The sequence below is a fragment of the Oryx dammah genome, unplaced genomic scaffold (genome assembly GCF_014754425.2).
Source record: "Oryx dammah isolate SB20612 unplaced genomic scaffold, SCBI_Odam_1.1 HiC_scaffold_11058, whole genome shotgun sequence".
Taxonomy (NCBI): Eukaryota; Metazoa; Chordata; class Mammalia; order Artiodactyla; family Bovidae; genus Oryx; species Oryx dammah.
This window is the reverse complement of record NW_024080452.1, coordinates 314826-337518: the sequence shown is the minus strand read 5'-3', so window position 1 is coordinate 337518 and position 22693 is coordinate 314826. Positions and strand designations below refer to the sequence as shown.

The following is a 22693-nucleotide window of genomic DNA, read 5'->3' as shown; positions in this document are numbered from 1 at the left end:
GAATTCCATCACCTCCACTAGCTTTGTTCGTAGTGATGCTTTCTAAGGCCCACTTGACTTCACATTCCAGGATGTCTGGCTCTAGGTAAGTGATCACACCATCATGATTATCTGGGTCATGAAGCTCTTTTTTGTATAGTTCTTCTGTGTAGTCTTGCCACCTCTTCTTAATATCTTCTGCTTCTGTTAGGTCCATATCATTTCTGTCCTTTGTCAAGCTCATCTTCACATGAAATAGTCCCTTGGTATCTCTAATTTTCTTGAAGAGATTTCTAGTCTTTCCCTTTCTGTTCTTTTCCTCTATTTCTTTGCATTGATTGCTGAGGAAGGCTTTCTTATATCTCCTTGCTGTTCCTTGGAACTCTGCATTCAGATGCTTATATCTTTCCTTTTCTCCGTTGCTTTGCACCTCTCTTCTTTTCACAGCTATTTGTAAGGCCTCCCCAGACAGCCATTTTGCTTTTTTGCATTTCTTTTCCACGGGGATTGTCTCCTGTACAATGTCACAAACCTCCATCCATAGTTCATCAGGCACTCTACCTATCAGATCTAGTCCCTTAAATCTATTTCTCACTTCCACTGTATAATCATAAGGAATGTGATTTAGGTCATATCTTAATGGTCTAGTGGTTTTCCATACTTTCTTCAATTTAAGTCTGAATTTGGCAATAAGGAGTTCATGATCTGAGCCACAGTCAACTCCTGGTCTTGTTTTTGCTGACTGTATAGAGCTTCTCCATCTTTGCTGCAAAGAATATAATCAATCTGATTTCGGTGTTGACCATCTGATGATGTCCATGTGTAGAATCTTCTCTTGTGTTGTTGGAAGAGATTGTTTGTTATGACCAGTGTGTTCTCTTGGCAAAACTCTAGTCTTTGCCCTGCTTCATTCCGTACTCCATGGCCAAATTTGCCTGTTAGTCCAGGTGTTTCTTGACTTCCTACTTTTGCATTCCAGTCCCCTATAATAAAAAGGGTATCTTTTTGGGGTGTTAGTTCTAAAAGGTCTCATAGGTCTTCATAGAACCATTCAACTTCAGCTTCTTAAGCATTGCTGGTTGGGGCATAGCCTTGGAATACCATGATATTGAATGGTTTGCCTTGGAAATGAACAGAGATCATTCTGTCGTTTTTGAGATTGCATCCAAGTACTGCATTTCAGACTCTTTTGTTGACCATGATGGCTACTCCATTTCTTCTAAGGGATTCCTGCCCACAGTAGTAGATATAATGGTCATCTGAGTTAAATTCACCCATTCTGGTCCATTTTAGTCTGCTGATTCCTAGAATGTCAACATTCACTCTTGCCATCTCCTGTTTGACCACTTCCAATTTGCCCTGATTCATGGACCTGACATTCCAGGTTCCTATGCAATATTGAGCTTTACAGCATTGGACCTTGCTTCTATCACCAGTCACATCCACAACTGAGTATTGTTTTTGCTTTGGCTCCATCCCTTCATTCTTTCTGGAGTTATTTCTCCACTGATGTCCAGCACCATATTGGGCACCTACTGAGCTGGGGAGCTCCCCTTTCAGGATCCTATCATTTTGCCTTTCCATACTGTTCATGCGGTTCTCAAGGCAAGAATACTGAAGTGGTTTGCCATTCCCTTTTCCCGTGGACCACATTCTGTCAGACCTTCCACCATGACCCTCCCATCTTGGGTGGCCCCACACGGCATGGCTTAGTTTCATTGAGTTAGACAAGGCTGTGGTCCGTGTGATCAGATTGGCTACTGTGATTATCGTTTCAGTGTATCTGCCCTCTGATGCCCGCAACACCTACCGTCTTACTTGCGTTTCTCTTACCTTGGACTTGAGATATCCTTCACGGCTGCTCCAGAAAGTGCAGCCGCTGCTCCTTACCTTGGATGAGGGGTATTTCCTCACGGCCGCCCCACTACCAGATTACATATTCTTTTATACCATTTTCAAGTTTCATGTTAATGAGTTTCATGTAGAGATGTCTCAAAAATGTTAAGTTCCTTTAGGGGAATAATTGATTTCTATTTTCTTGAAATTTAACACAGTACTTAGCATGTATTAAACATACTTATATGCTTAATAAATATTTATTAAACACATGCTTAACAAATATTTGTTAAACTAATTTAAAAAAGGAAAATTGTATAGAAAATGTATTGGTAAATTAAGTGAAGAGATAGAAATAGCTTTAAATTTGCATTTATATATGCTGTCAGTTATAGAAGCTTTTGCTGATCTAAAAATTATAACATTATTTTATGTTTAAAATAAGTCAATCTGAAGGTTCAAAGTTATAGTCAGATTTCAGAAAAGTATAAAATAATAGGTTTTTACTTTAATTAAAAATGTATATTTTGTTTCTAAGAACTTGAGAAAAGAAACTCTTTGTGTGGATGCCTTACCTGTCTTTTGCAATACCCAACACCTCTACCATATCCTTCCAGCTGCAATGACTGTATATTCAAGGAATGTAACTGAGCCAAGGTTTGTATCATGGCCACATATATGGCTGAACGTTCTGCTGGGCTAACTCCAGGAATTGTCAAATCACGAAAGATTCGGCCCTATGGAAGCAATTACAAGAGAGAATTTTAAACAAAATAAATCTTTTCATACCAATTATTTGCTGTGTCATCATACTCTGTTTCCTACAAAGATTAGGTATAGTTTTGCAACCAAAACCAATTCTCTGTAGAATGTGCCAGCACTTCCCTGGTGGCTCATATGGTAAAGAATCTGCCTGCAATGCAGGAGACCCACCAGGTTTGATCCCTGAGTCAGGAAGATCCCTTGGAGAAGGAATGGTAATTCACTCCAGTATTCTTGTCTGGAGAATCCCATGCACAGAGGAGGCTGGTGGGCTACAATCCATGAAGTTGCACAGAGTTGGACACAACTGAGCAGCTAACACATATATGCCACAGGCGAAATACAAGGATACACCAAGATTAACTTTAAGGATAAAAACTACTCTCCAGTAACATTTTACCAAATAAAAAATCTTAAAACAATTTGGATATACTGTTATTAATGGACTGGTTTCTTATTTGGAGTAGTTTCTTTCCCTCTACTATCTGGACAGTTTAGTTATTGCCATTACACGTCTCTTTACTGACACCTAGAGGAAGAACAGGCCAATATGCTGTAATTAGTACATATATTCCTAGTTTATCTCACTCAAATTGTGTTCTCAAATTAAAATGAAAGTTTAATACAAGACAGAGAATATAGCCAGTATTTTAAAATAACTCTAAGTGGGAGGTGGTCCTAAGATGGCAGAGGAATAGGACGGGGAGACCACTTTCTCCCACACAAATTCATCAAAAGAACATTTCAACTCTGAGTAAATTCCACAAAACAACTTCTGAATGCTGGCAGAAGACATCAGGCACCCAGAAAAGCAGATCATTGTCTTTGAAAACAGGTAGGAAAAAATATAAAAGACAAAAGAAGAGACAAAAGAGGTAGGGAGGGAGATTAGTCCCGGGAAGGGAGTCTTAAAAAGAGAGGTTTCAAAAACACCAGGAAACACACTCACTGCCGAGTCTGTGGTGAGCCTTGGAAGCACATAGGGCAACATTATAGGGAGGAAAAATAAATAAATAATTAAAACCCACAAATTACGAGCCCAACGGTAACTCCCCCAGTGGAGAAGCAGTGCAGACACCTGCATCCGCCACTAGCAAGCAGGGGCTGGGCAGGGACGCGCGGGCTGCATTGCTTTACAAGGATCGGGCCCGAATGCCCCGAGTGTAACCAGAACGAGCTAACTTGGGCTAGCAAACCAGACTGTGGGATAGCTACCACATGAAAAGCTCTAACATAAGACATCGCCAGGACCGCACACAGAACAAAGGATGGAACAGAATTAGCCGGCTGCAGACCATCCCCCTCTGGTGATAGGCAGGCAGAGTCGGAAGGGCCAGAAGGGGGCAATAGCAGCCCCAGAGAGACATTACCTACGAAACTGCAAACAGGCTTCCTTGCTAACTAAGACTTCTTGAAGTTCTGGACAGTCATCACCCGCCTGAGAAAGTATGCCAGCTGTACACCCAGAAAACTGAGCAGCAGGGACGGGAGAGGCGATAAGTTGCAGCGACCGTGCTCGCCAAACACCTGAGCTACTCGGACCTGGGAAGGGCACAAAACACAGGCCCAACCAGTCTGTGCCTCTGGGGACTACCTGAGTGCCTGAGCCTGAGCGGCTTAGACCTAGGAGGTGCATGCAGACCAGGGCCGGCCTTGGATGGTTCCCAGTGGAGCAACCTAGAGCCTGAGCTGTGTGCACCGTCAGGCCCAGCGTGGCTGGGACACTGTGAGGACTCACCAGTGTTATTTGTTTGCAGCATCCCTCCCTCCCCACAGCACGCTGAACAAGTCAGCCTAAAAAAAACTGTCCACCACCGTCCCCCTTGTGTCAGGGCGGAAATCAGACACTGAAGAGACCAGCAAATAGAAGAAGCTAAAACAGAGGGAACCGCCTTGGAAGTGACAGGTGCAATAGATTAAAATCCTGTCATTAGTACACACTACATAGGAAGGGGCCTATAGATCCTGAGAAATATAAGCCGGACCAAGGAACTATCTGAAAATGAACTGACCCCACACTGCCCACAATAACACCAGAGAAAGTACTAGATACATCTTTACCATTTTTACGATCATTCTTTTTTTGATGTTTATTTTTTCTTTTCTTTTTCTCTTCTTTTCTAACACTTTTTAATTTTTAAGTCCTCTATTTCTCCTTTAGTTTTCACTTTTATAACCTACTATTAATTTCTCCCCCAAAAAAGACCCAATTTTTAAAGCAAACTTTGTATATATATATTTTTTAATTTTATTATTTTTTTTAATAATTCTTGTGACTTTTTCTTCTTCTTCTTCTCTTTTTTAATATTGTATTTTTGAAAATCCAACCTCTATTCTAGATTTTCACTGTTTGCTTTTTGGAATTTGTTATCAATTTTGTACCTTCAAAAACCCAATCTTCAGTACACATTTAAACTTGAGAGCGAGATTACTGGCCTTACTGCTCTCTCCTCCTTTGGACTCTCCTTTTTCTCCACCAGGTGGCCTCTGTCTCTTCCCTCCCCCTTCTCTTCTCTACCCAATTCTGTGAATCTCTGTGTGTTCCAGATGGTGGAGAACACTTAGGGAACTGGTTACTGGCTGGATCTGTCTCTCTCCTTTTCATTTCCCTCTTTTATCCTCCTGGCCACCTCTGTCTACTTCTTCCCTCTCCTCTTCCCTGTATAACTCCGTGAACACCTCTGAGCGGTCCAGACTGTGGACTGCCCATAAGGAAGTGATTACTGGCTAGCTTGCTCTCTCCTCTTTTGATCCCAGCTCATCTCATTCCAGTCACCTCTAACTACCCCCTCCCTCTTCTCTTCTCCATGTAACTCCGTGAACCTCTCTGGGTGTCCCTCAATGTGGAGAAACTTTTCATCTTTAACCTAGATGTTTTATCAATGGTGTGGTATAGAAGGGGAAGTCTTGAGACATAAAACTGAAAACTAGAAGCAGGAGGCTTAAGTCCAAATCCTGAGAACATCAGAGAACTCCTGACTCCAGGGAACATTAATCGATAGGAGCTCATCAAACGCCTCCATACCTACACTGAAACCAAGCATCACCCAAGGGCCAACAAGTTCCAGAGCAAGACATACCATGTAAATTCTCCAGCAACTCAGGAAAACATCCCTGAGCTTCAATATACAGGCAGCTCAAAGTTACTCCAAAACCACTGACGTCTCTTAACACATTACTGGACACATCATTGCACTCCAGAGAGAAGAAATCCAGCTCCACCCACCAGAACTCTGACACAAACTTCCCTAACCAAGAAACCTTGACAAGCCACTGATACAAACCCACCCACAGTGAGGAAACTCCACAGTAAAGAGAACTCCACAAACTGCCAGAATACAGAAAGCCCACCTCAAATGCAGCAAAATAAACAGGATGAAGAGAAAGAGGAATACCCAGCAGGTAAAGGAACAGGATAAATGCCCACCAAACCAAACAAAAGAGGAAGAAATAGGGAATCTACCAGACAAAGAATTCCGAATAATGATAGTGAAAATTATCCAAAATCTTGAAATCAAAATGGAATCACAGATAAATAGCCTGGAGACAAGGATTGAGAAGATGCAAGAAAGGTTTAACAAGGACCTAGAAGAAATAAAAAAGAGTCAATATATAATGAATAATGCAATAAATGAGATCAGAAACACTCTAGAGGCAACAAATAGTAGAATAATGGAGACATAAGATAGGGTTTGTGAAATAGAAGATAGAATGGTAGAAATAAATGAAGCAGAGAGGAAAAAAGAAAAACGAATTAAAAGAAATGAGGACAATCTCAGAGACATCCAGGACAATATGAAACACTCCAACATTCGAATTATAGGAGTCCCAGAAGAAGAAGACAAAAAGAAAGACCATGAGAAGATACTTGAGGAGATAACAGTTGAAAACTTCCCTAAAATGGGAAGGAAATAATCACCCAAGTCCAAGAAACCCAGAGAGTCCCAAACAGGATAAACCCAAGGTGAAACACCCCAAGACACATATTAATCAAATTAACAAAGATCAAACACAAAGAACAAATATTAAAAGCAGCAAGGGAAAAACAAATAACACAAGGGGATTCCCATAAGGATAACAGCTGATCTTTCAATAGAAACTCTTCAGGCCAGGAGGGAATGGCAAGACATACTTAAAGTGATGAAAGAAAATAACCTACAGCCCAGATTACTGTACCCAGCAAGGATCTCATTCAAATATGAAGGAGAAATCAAAAGCTTTACAGACAAGCAAAAGCTGAGAGAATTCAGCACCACCAAACCAGCTCTCCAATAAATGCTAAAGGATATTCTCTAGACAGGAAACACAAAAAAAGTGTATAAACCCAAACCCAAAACAATAAAGTAAATGGCAATGGGACCATACTTATCAATAATTACCTTAAATGTAAATGGATTGAATGCCCCAACCAAAAGGCAAAGACTGGCTGAATGGATACAAAAACAAGACCCCTATATATGTTGTCTACAAGAGACGCACCTCAAAACAAGGTACCCATACAGACTGAAAGTGAAGGGCTGGAAAAAGATATTCCACTCAAATAGAGACCAAAAGAAAGCAGGAGTAGCAGTTCTCATATCAGAAAAAATAGACTTTAAAACTAAGGCTGTGAAAAGAGACAAAGAAGGCCACTACATAATGATCAAAGGATCAATCCAAGAAGATGTAAGAATTATAAATATATATGCACCCAACATAGGAGCACCGCAATATGTAAGACAAATGCTAACAAGTATGAAAGGGGAAATTAACAATAACACAATAATAGTGGGAGACTTTAATACCCCAGTCACACCTATGGACAGATCAACTAAACAGAAAATTGACAAAGAAACGTAAACTTTAAATGATACAATACACCAGTTAGACCCAATTGATATCTATAGGACATTTCACCCCAAAACAATGAATTTCACCTTTTTCTCAAGTGCTCACAGAACCTTTTCCAAGATAGATCACATCCTGCACCATAAATCTAACCTTGATAAATTCAAAAAAATCGAAATCATTCCAAGCATCTTTTCTGACCATAATGCAGTAAGATTAGATCTCAATTACAGGAGAAAAACTATTAAAATTCCAACATATGGACGCTGAACAACACGCTTCTGAATAACCAACAAAATACTGAAGAAATTAAAAAAAATCAAAATATGCATAGAAATGAATGAAAATGAAAACACAACAACCCAAAACCTGTGGGACACTATAAAAGCAGTGCTAAGGGGAAAGTTCATAGCAATACAGGCATACCTCAAGAAACAAGAAAAAAGTCATAAATAACCTAACTCTACACCTAAAGCAACTAGAAAAGGAAGAAATGGAGAACCCCAGGGTTAGTAGAAGGAAAGAAATCTTAAAAATTAGGGCAGAAATAAATGCAAAAGAAACAAAAGAGACCATAGCAAAAATCAGCAAAGCCAAAAGCTGGTTCTTTGAAAGGATAAATAAAATTGACAAACCATTAGCTAGACTCATCAAGAAACAAAGGGAGAAAAATCAAATCAATAAAATTAGAAATGAAAATGGAGAGATCACAATAGAAAACACAGAAATACAAAGGATCATAAGAGACTACTATCAGCAATTATATGCCAATAAAATGGACAACGTGGAAGAAATGGACAAATTCTTAGAAAAGTACAACTTTTCAAAACTGAACCAGGAAGAAATAGAAAATCTTAACAAACCTATCACAAGCACGGAAATTGAAACTGTAATCAGAAATCTTCCAGCAAACAAAAGCCCAGGCCCAGATGGCTTCACAGCTGAATTCTACCAAAAATTTCGAGAAGAGCTAACACCTACCCTACTCAAACTCTTCCAGAAAATTGCAGAGGAAGGTAAACTTCCAAATTCATTCTATGAGGCCACCATCACCCTAATACCAAAACCTGACAAAGATGCCACAAAAAAAGAAAACTACAGGCCAATATCACTGATGAACATAGATGCAAAAATCCTTAACAAAATTCTAGCAATCAGAATCCAACAACACATTGAAAAGATCATACACCATGACCAAGTGGGCTTTATCCCATGGATGCAAGGATTCTTCAATATCCGCAAATCAATCAATGTAATTCACCACATTAACAAATTGAAAAATAAAAGCCATATGATTATCTCAATAGATGCAGAGAAGGCCTTTAACAAAATTCAACATCCATTTACAATAAAAACTCTCCAGAAAGCAGGAATAGAAGGAACATACCTCAACATACTAACAGCTATATATAACAAACCCACAGCAAACATTATCCTCAATGGTGAAAAATTGAAAGCATTTCCCCTAAAGTCAGGAACAAGACACGGGTGCCCACTTTCACCGCTATTATTCAACATAGTTCTGGAAGTTTTGGCCACAGCAATCAGAGCAGAAAAAGAAATAAAAGGAATCCAAATTGGAAAACAAGAAGTAAAACTCTTACTGTTTGCAGATGACATGATTCTCTACATAGAAAACCCTAAAGACTCCACCAGAAAATTACTAGAGCTAATCAATGAATACAGTAAAATTGCAGGATATAAAATCAACACACAAAAATCCCTTGCATTCTTATACACTAATAATGAAAAGTAGAAAAAGAAATTAAGGAAACAATTCCATTCACCGTTGCAATGAAAAGAATAAAATACTTAGGAATATATCTACCTAAAGAAACTAAAGACTTATATATAGAAAACTATAAAACACTGATGAAAGAAATCAAAGAGGACACTAATAGATGGAGAAATATACCATGTTCATGGATCGGAAGAATGAATATAGTGAAAATGAGTATACTACCAAAAGCAATCTATAGATTCAATGCAATCCCTATCAAGCTACCAGCGATATTTTTCACAGAGCTAGAACAAATAATTTCACAATTTGTATGGAAATACAAAAAACCTCGAATAGCTAAAGCAATCTTGAGAAAGAAGAATGGAACTGGAGGAATCAACCTGCCTGACTTCAGACTCTACTACAAAGCCACAGTCATCAAGACAGTATGGTACTGGCACAAAGACAGAAATATAGATCAGTGGAACAAAATAGAAAGCCCAGAGATAAATCCACACACATATGGACACCTTATCTTTGACAAAGGAGGCAAGAATATACAATGGAGTAAAAACAGTCTCTTTAACAAGTGGTGCTGGGAAAACTGGTCAACCACTTGTAAAAGAATGAAACTAGAACACTTTCTAACACCATACCCAAAAATAAACTCAAAATGGATTAAAGATCTAAATGTAAGACCAGAAACTATAAAACTCCTAGAGGAGAACATAGGCAAAACACACTCCGACATAAATCACAGCAGGATCCTCTATGACCCACCTCCCAGAATACTGGAAATAAAAGCAAAAATAAACAAATGGGACCTAATTAAAATTAAAAGCTTCCGCACAACAAAGGAAACTAAGCAAGGTGAAAAGACATCCTTTGGAATGGGAGAAAATAATAGCAAATGAAGCAACTGACAAACAACTAATCTCAAAAATATACAAGCAACTCCTGCAGCTCAATTCTAGAAAAATAAATGACCCAATCAAAAAATGGGCCAAAGAACTAAATAGACATTTCTCCAAAGAAGACAAACAGATGGCTAACAAACACATGAAAAGATGCTCAACATCACTTATTATCAGAGAAATGCAAATCAAGACCACAATGAGGTACCATTTCACACCAGTCAGAATGGCTGAGATCCAAAAGTCTCCAAGCAATAAATGCTGGAGAGGGTATGGAGAAAAGGGAATCCTCTTACACTATTGGTGAGAATGCAAACTAGTACAGCCACTATGGAGAACAGTGTGGAGATTCCTTAAAAAACTGGAAATAGAACTGCCTTATGACCCAGCAATCCCACTGCTGGGCATACACACCGAGGAAACCAGAATTGAAGGAGACACGTGTGCCCCAATGTTCATCCCAGCACTGTTTATAATAGCCCAGACATGGAAGCAACCTAGATGTCTATCAGCATATGAATGGATAAGAAAGCTGTGGTACATATACACAATGGAGTATTACTCAGCCATTAAAAAGAATACATTTGAATCAGTACTATTGAGGTGGATGAAACTGGAGCAGATTATACAGAGTGAATTAAGCCAGAAAGAATAACACCAATACAGTATACTAACACATATATATGGAATTTAGAAAGATGGTAACCATAACCCTGTATGCGAGACAGCAAAAGAGATGCAAATGGACACAACAGACTTTTTGACTCTGTGGGAGAGGGAGAGGGAGGGATGATTTGGGAGAATGGCATTGAAACATGTATAATATCATGTAAGAAACGAATCACCAGTCTAGGTTTGATGCAGGATACAGGATGCTTGAGGCTGGTGCACTGGGATAACCCAGAGGGATGGTATGGGGAGGGAAGTAGGAGGGGGGTTCAGGAGTGGAACTTATGTACACCCGTGGCAGATTCATGTTGATGTATGGCAAAACCAATACAGCATTGTAAAGTAAAAAAAAAAAAAAAAAAGAATAGTAAATAAATAAATAAAATAATAAAAAATAAAACACAGACTAGAGCCAAAAAAAAAATAATAATAAAATAAAATAAAATAACTCTAAGTGGAGTATAACCTTTAAAAATTGTGAATCACTATGTAATACATCTGTAACATATAATATTGTACATTAACTGTATCTCAATAAAAAATAATTTAAAAAGCAAAACAAAAATAAAAACTTCCATAAAGAACCAACCCTGCTGACACCTTGGTTTCAAACGTCTAGCCTCTGGAAATGAGAGGATACATTTCTGTTGCTTTAATAAAAAGAAAAAAAGTTTAAGCCCTTGCAAAGCAAACTACCTAAAATGCTGACTGATAAACTATCATTTATTAACATGTAATTTCACAACTAAAAATAAAAGCAACAAAGTACAATTAAGTGTTAATTTACCTGTACATGCTCCATCAAATAAAATTCTGTTCCGATGACAGACGGATCACTGCAGTACAATAAAGGTTTGGGAACAGGGAATCCAATTGAAAACAAGGCTTTCTGGACTTTAAATTCTCTATCAATCTAAATAAGATGAGAATTAAAAATCCGAAATTTAGAAATTTAATAATTACTTGTGAGCTAAAATTAAGGCTAGAAATTAATTTTAAAACAGTATCAACAAATGTGACAAACAATATAACCCAGAGGATAATAATTTCCTTAGTATTGTCCGTAAAAGTAGTCTTAGTGCAATTATTACAATTATAAATTATGCTGGCACTTGCAAAAGAGTCAGACAGAACTTAGCAACTAAAACAAAAACAACAACAAAAATTGCTAATTAGGCTAAAAGGACAGGCTTATGTGTGGGGCTTAATCTGACTGATAATATGAAGGTGACAGTTTCTGACCATAAACTTTTGCAGATATCATTAAAAAAAAAAAAAAAAAACCATTTTTTTCTTATCAGTCCCTGCTTGCTGATCCACTCTTGCTCTTGCTCCCCACCACCAATCCCTCTCCAGTCTACCATGGGGCTCAGGCAAGTCTCTATTTCAATGCTCTGGGCACAGTCAACTACAGGGTACTGGTGGAAGCCTGCGGGTGCTGGTAGAAAGGAAATGTACCCACTCTGTCTGGAGATCAATGGAGGTACTTGTTTTCAAGGCAGTGGTGTGGGGATTCTTCCTGGTACCCAGGGCTGCCATGGAGCTCAAGATAACTACTGGGTAAGAAGATAATGAGAAGCAACTTGGTACTGACACAGAAGCTCAGCTAAGATAGGTGAAGAAAAGGCCTTCCTCAACCGGGAAAGATGTACACGTTTATCACTCAGAACCCAGGGAAACAGCTTATAGCAGAACACTGATGCCAACTAATCTGCCTGCAAAGTCCCCTTCCCCACACTCAGGCTGATCACTTCTAAGGAGAAGAAACCATGCAGTTCACTTTGACCAGAGGGATGAACCGGCCACTGCTGCAATAACTAGAGCAGGGAAATGACTAAACCCATAACCAAGGTGAGAGCAGTCAGAGATGCCAATAGCTACAGAAAGCAGCTTTCTGGTGCTGTGAAATAGGGGTGGCATGGGGCGGTGGAGGCTGCTCATAAAGTAGATGTCATGTGGGAACACTGCTTTTTTCCAGTGCAGATCTGGGGAAAATGAAAGGAGTTGAAACAAAAGTACTTTAGATCTTTGGGCTGAAAGCATTATGTTATGTTCTGATGTCTTCTAGATATCCAGGGTATTATCAAGAAGAGAGACAAATCCAGCTGTTTACTGGGGCATAAATCTCTCCCTGCAGGTGGGGATTCTCTTTCATCCATGCCTTATTGAGGCTTAAGAAAAGTTACTGAACTTTTAGGATCTTAAGCATGCAGGTCACTTCATTTTCTAGGAATATCATAGTCAGAATCTGCATTTTCCATTACTGTGATATTAAACCCACCTTTCAGTGGCCCATCTCCAGTCAGTTTGGGTTGGGAAGCATGTATAATCTGTTATACATGGTTATAATAATATCCAAAATATGCATCATGATTTTAATGTTCTTTTCTCTAAAAATCCATAGATAATATGTTTTCTGAAAAGAATCAGTTTTTAACAAAAATCTTTTATAAGTCTCACTGTCTAATATTTACAGCATATTCAGTTCAGTTCAGTCACTCAGTCATGTCCGACTCTCTGCGACCCCATGAATCGCAGCACACCAGGCCTCCCTGTCCTACACAGCATATTATGATTATTCAAATATTTATTTTTATCACCAAAATATTAGAGGATTATTACATCAAATATATTAAAGTATTCAGTGAATAGATATTGTTATAAGATATAATAATGTACCTTTTAAAACATAATTTAATCGAAGTACAAAACATCTATAAATGAGCAGCTCTGAAAATATTCATCAGGTGACTGTATTTCTAGCTAACTGTATTTCTAGCTAACTGTATACAAAGGAATCAAACCCACAAGAGGACTGGATAGTGCTCAAGATTACCAGCTTAAACACAGCCTTAGATTTCAAACTCAAATCAGTGATAAAAACAAAAGGGGGTGGGAATACAACTCAAGTGAAATTTTCATCTAAGAAATAAAATTCATTCTCTATATTTAACAATTGTGAGAGTAATTTTAAAAGCAATTTAAATTGTTTTGTGAGTATCAAAATGCATTTATTAGTCAACAAGGAATTTAACATTGCATTTGTATATCATACCTTATGTGCTTTAGGAAGAAGTAAACCAGGTGGTTTTTTTCTGAGTACATATGCTTGAAAGCCTTTCTGGAGATGAAAGGTTGGATTGGACTGTCCTGCTCTAGATAAGAATAGAGAAAAGGCCAATAACAAAGATATATTTTTCTTTTCTCCCACATTCTGCTGAAATTTCAGAAGAAAACACAAAATGAAAATAAATCCACTTCAATGCTAGAAAGCCAAGAGGGTGCTACCAGCAGCTGAGAACATTCATTTTTGGATTATATATAGCAGACGGTAACACAGTGGCAGCTGGAAAATCTATAATCCACACAGGTAGAAGAGAAGATCTTACTTCCCGCGTGCAAATCATGAGTTTTATCAGAAGTATCCCTAGAAAAACGTCTAGATCTAAGTAAAGAAAGGCTGGGAGAAGAGATTGTAGGGGATCTGTCAGCAAATTAATTAAAAGATGCTGGAACAGCTGTTCCCTTGTCTGCAATTGGAGACAGAACTCCGAGTACAGCTCTCTGAAATGGGAATTCTGATAAGCAAGGTCCTAGAGTGGATATTTGGGCCAGGAAGTGCAATAGTGCCCCAGGTAACTCACAGACACCAGGGCACTGACTTTCTCTGCTCTGTGGACAGAAATTCTCACACGGGCTAAGAAAATACACTCCAGCTGCCAAAATTATTTAATCTATACCTTCATTTACCCAACTTTTAAAGAATTCAATAGCATGAAAGAGAGGTTTTCAACTAAAAAGGCAGAAGAATTAATCCCTGAGGTAATAGGTAATAAGATAAAGTTAAAAAACATTTTTCTCTTAAGTTTTACCCTAGGCTTCCAGCCTCCATATGCAAAGAACAAAAGCAGATTGAATGCAGCAGCATCTGCAGTGTCTACATCTTACTCAGATAAGCAAAACCCATCCTCTCCAGCAATCATACTAAAAAGCACCATCTAGCTCACCCAGGTGAGCGCCTTTAAGCATAGGAAAGTGAAGATCATTGCCACAGTGTCAGCAAATGGGACAACATCAAGCTGTATTGTTAATCTTTTTAAAATATAAATTCATTTGTTTATTTTTGGCTGTACTGGGTTTTCATTACTGTGGCAGCTTGTCTCTAGCTGTGGAGAGCGGGGGCTATCCTCTAGTTGTGGTGCATGCGCTTCTTGTTGAGGTGGCTTCTCCTGTTACAGAGTGCAGGCTCTAGGCCCACAGTCTTCAGTAGTTGCAGTGAAATCGGTAGTTGCGGTTCCCAGGCTCTAGAGACCAGGCTCAGTAGTTGTGGCTCACGGGCTTAGTTACTCTGTGACATGTGGGATCTTCCTAGATCAGGGATCAAATGCATGTCTCCTGCATTGGCAGGTGGATTCTTTACCACTGAGCCACCAGGGAAGCCCCTGTGTTGTCTGTCTTGCCATGGGACAATTTATCTGTGATGCTCCAAAGAGTCAAGTGGCAATGAACCTTACAAAGACATTTTTTAATGCCAAATGTCTGCTTCGATGCATTTCTGATAATGCAGTCATTTATGAAGCACTAGTGTTTTGTGATGGTAAATGACCAAGGCGAAATATAAAAGGAAAACTAAAAGCTTTTTATTAAATATATAGTTACCATATGACCCAGCAATTTCACTCTAACATATATATCCAAGAGAACTGAAAACACATTCAAACAAAAAATTGTACATGAATATTCATAGCAGCTCTATTTTCAGCAACCAAAAAGTAGAAACAATCCAAATATTCACCAACAGATGAATGGATAAACAAAATATGATATATTCATATAATGGAATATTACTAAGCCATAAAAGGAATGGAGTTTGGATACATGCTAAAACATGGATTGGCTCTGAAAACATTATGCTAAGTGAAAAAAAAAAAAAGTCAACAAAGGTCACATATAATATGATTCCATTTCTATGAAATGTTCAGAATATGTAAATCCATAGTGATAGAAAGTAGATTATTGGTTTCCAGGGGACGGGCAAAAGGGGGAATTGTGAGATAAGAGTTTCGTAGGGTGATGGAAATTTCCTGGAATTAGATAGTGGTGATGACTGCAGAATATTGTGAATTAATAAAAACCACTATATTATACACTTAAAATAGTTAAAATTTCAAGTTTAACATAGCATGAATTTTATCTAAACAGACAAACAGACAAACAAACAAAACCCCACCAAACTAAAAGCATCTCCTTTGAGCAAGTATCCACCGTCCATGGTTCTAACAAAGACAAAAAAGATAAAAAAAGCAGAATCCCAGCAGGGGAAGACCATCATCAACACTGTGCACTGTGAACAAAGTACTGACTACATTTTACCAATCTAAACATCAGGCCTCCATATAGTATGGAATCCACTGATGGTATCAATATGATAAGAATCATCAATGAGTCAAAGGTCATAACTATTTGAGGACTTGAACAAGACTGTTAGGACTTGAACAAGACATTTAATACTAAAAGAAATGGCTTGATTTATAATCAAACATGTGACACTTTTGATTTGTCAAACCTTAATTACAAAGATGGAATCTTTGCATTTAAGTGTTCAGTTAGGAACCTAATTTGGTAGACTCATTTGACTAGACAAGAAATCTCAAAGACTCTTAGCATTGGTTTTACTTAGAAGCACAGGAAGACAGGAGATACAGTATGCCAGCGGGGTAGCATCAGATGAGTTTCTTTAGTAAGGTCCTTACAGTAGGTCCATGCAGCAGTCTAGGATCTACCTTATAACTCCTGTGTCCCTATGGTGACAGCTCAGGTTTGAAGGAATGAGACCACAGTGGATGAGTCTGGGTGCCACCCTGGCTTAGAAGCCTCATGCTCCACACCATGATGACTCCATCATCTCCAGTAGGAGTCCTCTAACAAGAGACATGACCAATTTTAAGAACTGACTAAAGGTAGAAGAGCCCCAAGTTAAGCCTAAAATATCTGACCAGATACTTTAGTTAAGCATAAAATATCTGACCAGATACATTTACAGGCCTTCCAGTTCAGATGCAGTTTATCAAATAGATGTTACTTTCAACACAAGTGCTCTTGCTTGGAAACACAGCTGACACTCCACCTTACCAAGTTTCCAGAGTAACAAGAGTTAGAAAGTTAATTTGTCTATGGTTGGTTGGTTTAGTCACTAAGTCGTGTCTGATTCTTGTGACCCCATGGACTGTAGCCGGCCAGGCTCCTTTGTCTATGGGATTCTCCAAGCAAGAATATTGGAGTGGGTTGCCATTTCCTTCTCCAGGGGACCTTCCTGACCCAGGAACTGAACCCAGGTCTCCTGCATTGCAGACAGATGCTTTACCGACTGAGCTATGAAGGAAATCTATAGAAACAGGAGAAAAGTTTGTGTTTTTTTTTTTTATTAACACTTTTCTCACAACATGCTAGCCTCAAATCCATGATGTAATCCTAGTAGGTGGCTCTATTTGCATCTCCAAGCTCCCAAGCTTGTAGATATTCTTATTAAGATTTTTTTCAATAGCAAGAAAATTTTAAAAAGCATCAATCCTGATAAAGGTCACATATGTTTGCAGCTATGTAGGCAGCCTAAAGGAAATCAGTCCTGAGTGTTCTTTGGAAGGACTGATGTTGAAGCTGAAACTCCAATACTTTGGCTACCTGATGTGAAGAGCTGACTCATTTGTTTGTTTGTTTGTTTTTTACTTTACAATTCTGTATTGGTTTTGCCTTACATTGACATGAATCCACCATGGGTGTACATGCGTTCCCAAACATGAACCCCCCTCCCACCCTCCTCCCCACAACATCTCTCTGGTCATCCCTGTGTATCAGCCCCAAGCATGCCGTATCCTGCATCGGACATAGACTGGCGATTCGATTCTTACATGATATTATACATGTTTCAATGCCATTCTCCCAAATCATCTCACCCTCTCTCTCTCCCTCTGAGTCCAAAAGTCCGCTATACACATCTGTGTCTTTTTTGCTGTCCTGCATACAGGGTCATCATTGCGATCTTTCTAAATTCCATATATATGTGTTAGTATACTGTATTGGTGTTTTTCTTTCTGGCTTACTTCACTCTGTATAATCAGCTCCAGTTTCATCCATCTCATCAGAACTGATTCAAATGTATTCTTTTTAACGGCTGAGTAATACTCCATTGTGTATATGTACCACAGCTTTCTTATCCATTCATATGCTGATGGACATCTAGGTTGTTTCCATGTCCTGGCTATTATAAACAGTGCTGCGATGAACATTGGGGTACATGTGTCTCTTTCAATTCTGGTTTCCTTGGTGTGTATGCCCAGCAGTGGGATTGCTGGGTCATAAGGCAGTTCTATTTGCAATTTTTTAAGGACTCTCCACACTGTTCTCCATAGTGGCTGTACTAGTTTGCATTCCCACCAACAGTGTAAGAGGGTTCCCTTTTCTCCACACCCTCTCCAGCATTTATTGTTTGCAGATTTTTGGATCGCAGACATTCTGACTGGTGTGAAGTGGTACCTCATTGTGGTTTTGATTTGCATTTCTCTAATAATGAGTGATGTTGAGCATCTTTTCATGTGTTTGTTAGCCATCTGTATGTCTTCTTTGGAGAAATGTCTATTTAGTTCTTTGGCCCATTTTTTGATTGGGTCGTTTATTTTTCTAGAATTGAGCTGCAGGAGTTGCTTGTATATTTTTGAGATTAGTTGTTTGTCAGTTGCTTCATTTGCTATTATTTTCTCCCATTCGGAAGGCTGTCTTTTCACTTTGCTTATATTTTCCTTTGTTGTGCAGAAGCTTTTAATTTTAATTAGGTCTCATTTGTTTATTTTTGCTTTTATTTCCAGTATTCTGGGAGGTGGGTCATAGAGGATCCTGCTGTGGTTTATGTCGGAGAGTGTTTTGGCTATGTTCTCCTCTAGGAGTTTTATAGTTTCTGGTCTTACATTTAGATCTTTAATCCATTTTGAGTTTATCTTTGTGTGTGGTGTTAGAAAGTGATCTAGTTTCATTCTTTTACAAGTGGTTGACCAGTTTTCCCAGCACCACTTGTTAAAGAGATTGTCTTTACTCCATTGTATATTCTTGCCTCCTTTGTCAAAGATAAGGTGTCCATATGTGTGTGGATTTATCTCTGGGCTTTCTATTTTGTTCCATTGATCTATATTTCTGTCTTTGTGCCAATACCATACTGTCTTGATGACTGTGGCTTTGTAGTAGAGCCTGAAGTCAGGCAAGTTGATTCCTCCAGTTCCATTCTTCTTTCTCAAGATTGCTTTCGCTATTCGAGGTTTTTTGTATCTCCATACAAATCTTGAAATTATTTGTTCTAGTTTTGTGAAAAATATCGCTGGTAGCTTGATAGGGATTGCATTGAATTTGTAAATTGCTTTTGGTAGTATACTCATTTTCACTATATTGATTCTTCTGATCCATGAACATGGTATATTTCTCCATCTATTAGTGTCCTCTTTGATTTCTTTCATCAGTGTTTTATAGTTTTCTATATATAGATCTTTAGTTTCTTTAGGTAGATATATTCCTAAGTATTTTATTCTTTTTGTTGCAATGGTGAATCGAATTGTTTCCTTAATTTCTTTTTCTACTTTCTCATTATTAGTGTATAGGAATGCAAGGGATTTCTGTGTGTTGATTTTATATCCTGCAACTTTACTATATTCATTAATTAGCTCTAGTAATTTTCTGGTAGAGTCTTTAGGGTTTTCTATGTAGAGGATCATGTCATCTGCAAACAGTGAAAGTTTTACTTCTTTTCCAATTTGGATTCCTTTTATTTCTTTTTCTGCTCTGATTGCTGTGAAGGAACATATCTCAACATAATAAAAGCTATATATGACAAACCCACAGCAAACATTATCCTCAATAGTGAAAAATTGAAAGCATTTCCCCTAAAGTCAGGAACAAGACAAGGGTGCCCACTTTCACCACTACTATTCAACATAGTTCTGGAAGTTTGAACTGACTCATTTGAAAAGACTCTGATGCTGGAAAAGATTGAAGGCAGGAGGAGAAGGGGACGACAGAGGATGAGAAGGTTGGATGGCATCACCGACTCAATGGAGATGAGTTTGAGTAAACTCCAGGAGTGGTGATGGACAGGGAGGCCTGGCGTGCTGTGGTCCATGGGGTCGCAAAGAGTCAGACACGACTGAGTGACTGAACTGTACTGAAGATAGCCATCTTGTCCCTTGTCTGGAGATAAATTTGAAGTTATTCAGGATTTACTGTTCTTTGATATCACTCCTTTTTCTTTAATTTTGAAACCACTTGTGGAGTCATGACTATTCTGACCAAGTGCACCATAGCAAGCAGTTAATACCAAGTGGACTTAGACCTTCATATCTACTCTTAAAATCAGGTTGGTATGCTCATTGAGGTGTATGGAATTGAGTGAGCAATGATGCAGGATAACAACCAGCTTGGCAACTGAACTCACAGGCACTGCTATGGCATTCTTTGAAATAGTAACTTTTGATACTGATGCCAATAGCTCTTCAGATGTATTTGTTGTGGATTAGAGATCGAGAGAAAAGAAGACTAAAAGACTAATATCATGGTGTTTAAGCATAGAAAATATTGAGTATATAGATCAAAAGACTTAAAAATACAAAGCTGGAGATGAGAAGAGGCAAAATATCCCCAAAAATCTTGCCCCAAACTAGGATTCAGAGCCATGGTAGAAGAGATGTCAAGGCAGAATCAAAGGAAGTCAGAAGATTCTTGACAACTGCAATGGAAGCAACAAACGGCTGGCCAAGAATCAGATTACTGACAAGGAAGAATTTAACATCAGCAGAAAAAGCTAGAGAGGGTCCAAAACCCCACCATAGTGTATCAGAGAACAGGCGTCATGATAGATGCTTTGCTGGGCATTTCCTGGAAGTGGTGGCTAATCTCTTCAGAGGTGCCTTTTCTGGATCCATGACTGCAAAAATCAACCAACTTGAACAAAACACAATACAGCACATTCCACAGAGTCACGAAGTTTGAAGGACTCTGATTTGTAGGAAGTCGGTTCACTGACAGTTTAAAAAATCATTATTTGAGCTTCTTAATATACTATTTACAATTACTATATTAATTAAATTATAACTATTTAACATATTAAAATTACAGACATTTGTCCTTTTCATCATAGGGGACTGGAGTGCAAAAGTAGCAAGTCAAGAGATACTTGGAGTAACAGGCAAGTTTGGCCTTGGAGTACAACATGAAGAAGGGCAAAGGCTAATAGAATTTTGCCAAGAGAATGCACTGGTCATAGCAAATACCCTCTTCCAACAACACAAGAGATGACTCTACAAATGAATATTACCAGAAGGTCAATATCAAAATCAGATTGACTAAATTCTTTGCAGTCAAAATGGAGTTCTACCCAGTCAGCAAAAAGAAGACCTTGAGCTGATTGTGGCTCAGATCTGGAACCCCTTGTGGTAAAATTCAGACTTATTGAAGAAAGTAGGGAAAACCACTAGGCCATTCAGGTATGACCTAAATCAAACGCCTTATGATTATATAGTGGAGGTGATAAATAGATTCAAGGGCCTAGATCTGGTGGACAGAGTGCCTAAAGAACTATAGATGGAGGTTCATAACATTGTACAGGAGGTGGTGACCAAAATCATCCCCAAGAAAAAGAAATGCAAGGAGGCAAAGTGATTGTCTGAGGAGGCCTTACAAATACCTGAGAAAAGAAGAGAAGCGAAAGACAAAGGAGAAAGGGAAAGACATACCCAACTGAATGCAGAGTTCCAGAGAATAGCAAGGAGAGATTAGAAAGTATTCTTAAGTGAACAATGCAAAGAAATAGAGGAAAACAATAAACTGCATAAGACTAGAGATCTCTTTAAGAAAACTGGAGATATCCAAGGGAACATTTCATGCAAAGATGGGCACAATAAAGGACAAAAATGGCAAGGACCTAACAAAAACAGAAGAGATTAAGAAAATGTGGCAAGGATACACAGAACTGTATGAAAAAGTTCTTAATGACCCAGATAACCATGATGGTGTGGTCATTCACCTAGAGCCAGACACCCTGGAGTGTGAAGTCAAGTGGGCAGTGGGAAGCATTACTACAAACAAAGCTAGTGGAGGTGATGGAATTTCAGCTGAGCTATTTCTAATCCTAAAAATGATGCTGCTAAAGTGCTGCACTCAATATGCCAGCAAACTTGGAAAACTCAGCAGTGGCCACAGGACTGGAAAAGGTCAGTTTTCATTCTGATCCCAAAGAAAGGCAATGCCAAAGAATGTTCAAATTATCATATAATTGCACTCATTTCACATTAGCAAGAATATGCTCAAAATCCTCCTAGCTAGGTTTCAACAGTATGTGAACTGAAAACTTCCATATGTACAAACTGGATTTAGAAAAGGCAGAGGATCCAGGGATCAAGTTGCCAACATATGCTGGATCATAGAAAAAGCAAAGAAATTCTAAAAAAAAATCTACTTCTGCTTCATTGACTACACTAAAGCTTTTGACTGTGTGGATCACAACAAACTGTGGAATATTCTTAAAGAATACCAAACCACATTACCTGTCTCCTAAGAAACCTGTATGCAGGAGAAGAAGCAACAGTTAGAAATGGATGTGGAACAATGAACAGGTTTGATATTGGGAAAGGAGTATATCAAGGCTGTATATTGTCACTCTGCTTATTTAACTTATGTGCAGGGTACATCATGTGAAATGCCAGGCTGGATGAGGCTCAAACTGGAATCAAACTTGCTGGGAAAAATACGAACAACCTCATACAAGCAGATGATACCACTCTAATGGCAGAAAGCAGAGAGGAGCCTAAAGAGCCTCTTGATGAAGGTGAAAGAGGAGTGAAAAAGTTGGCTTAAACATTCAACCCACTCCAGTATTCTTGCCTGGAGAATCCCATGGACTGAGGAGCCTGGTGGGCTGCAGTCCACGGGGTCACAAAGAGTTGGACATGAC

General features: G+C 38.6%; 1 protein-coding gene across 1 annotated transcript in view; it reads right to left on the bottom strand.

Annotated features, from left to right (window-relative positions):
* LOC120860374 (acyl-CoA dehydrogenase family member 11) overlaps positions 1-22693 on the bottom strand; it is a 119678-nt gene that overhangs the window by 85548 nt on the left and 11437 nt on the right. Inside the window, exons 2-4 of the mRNA XM_040236175.1 lie at positions 13763-13862; positions 11495-11620; positions 2391-2552 (exon numbers count right to left, since the gene is read on the bottom strand). Coding sequence (XP_040092109.1) covers positions 2391-2552; positions 11495-11620; positions 13763-13862 — 388 coding nt within the window. The remainder of the gene's footprint in view (positions 1-2390; positions 2553-11494; positions 11621-13762; positions 13863-22693) is intronic.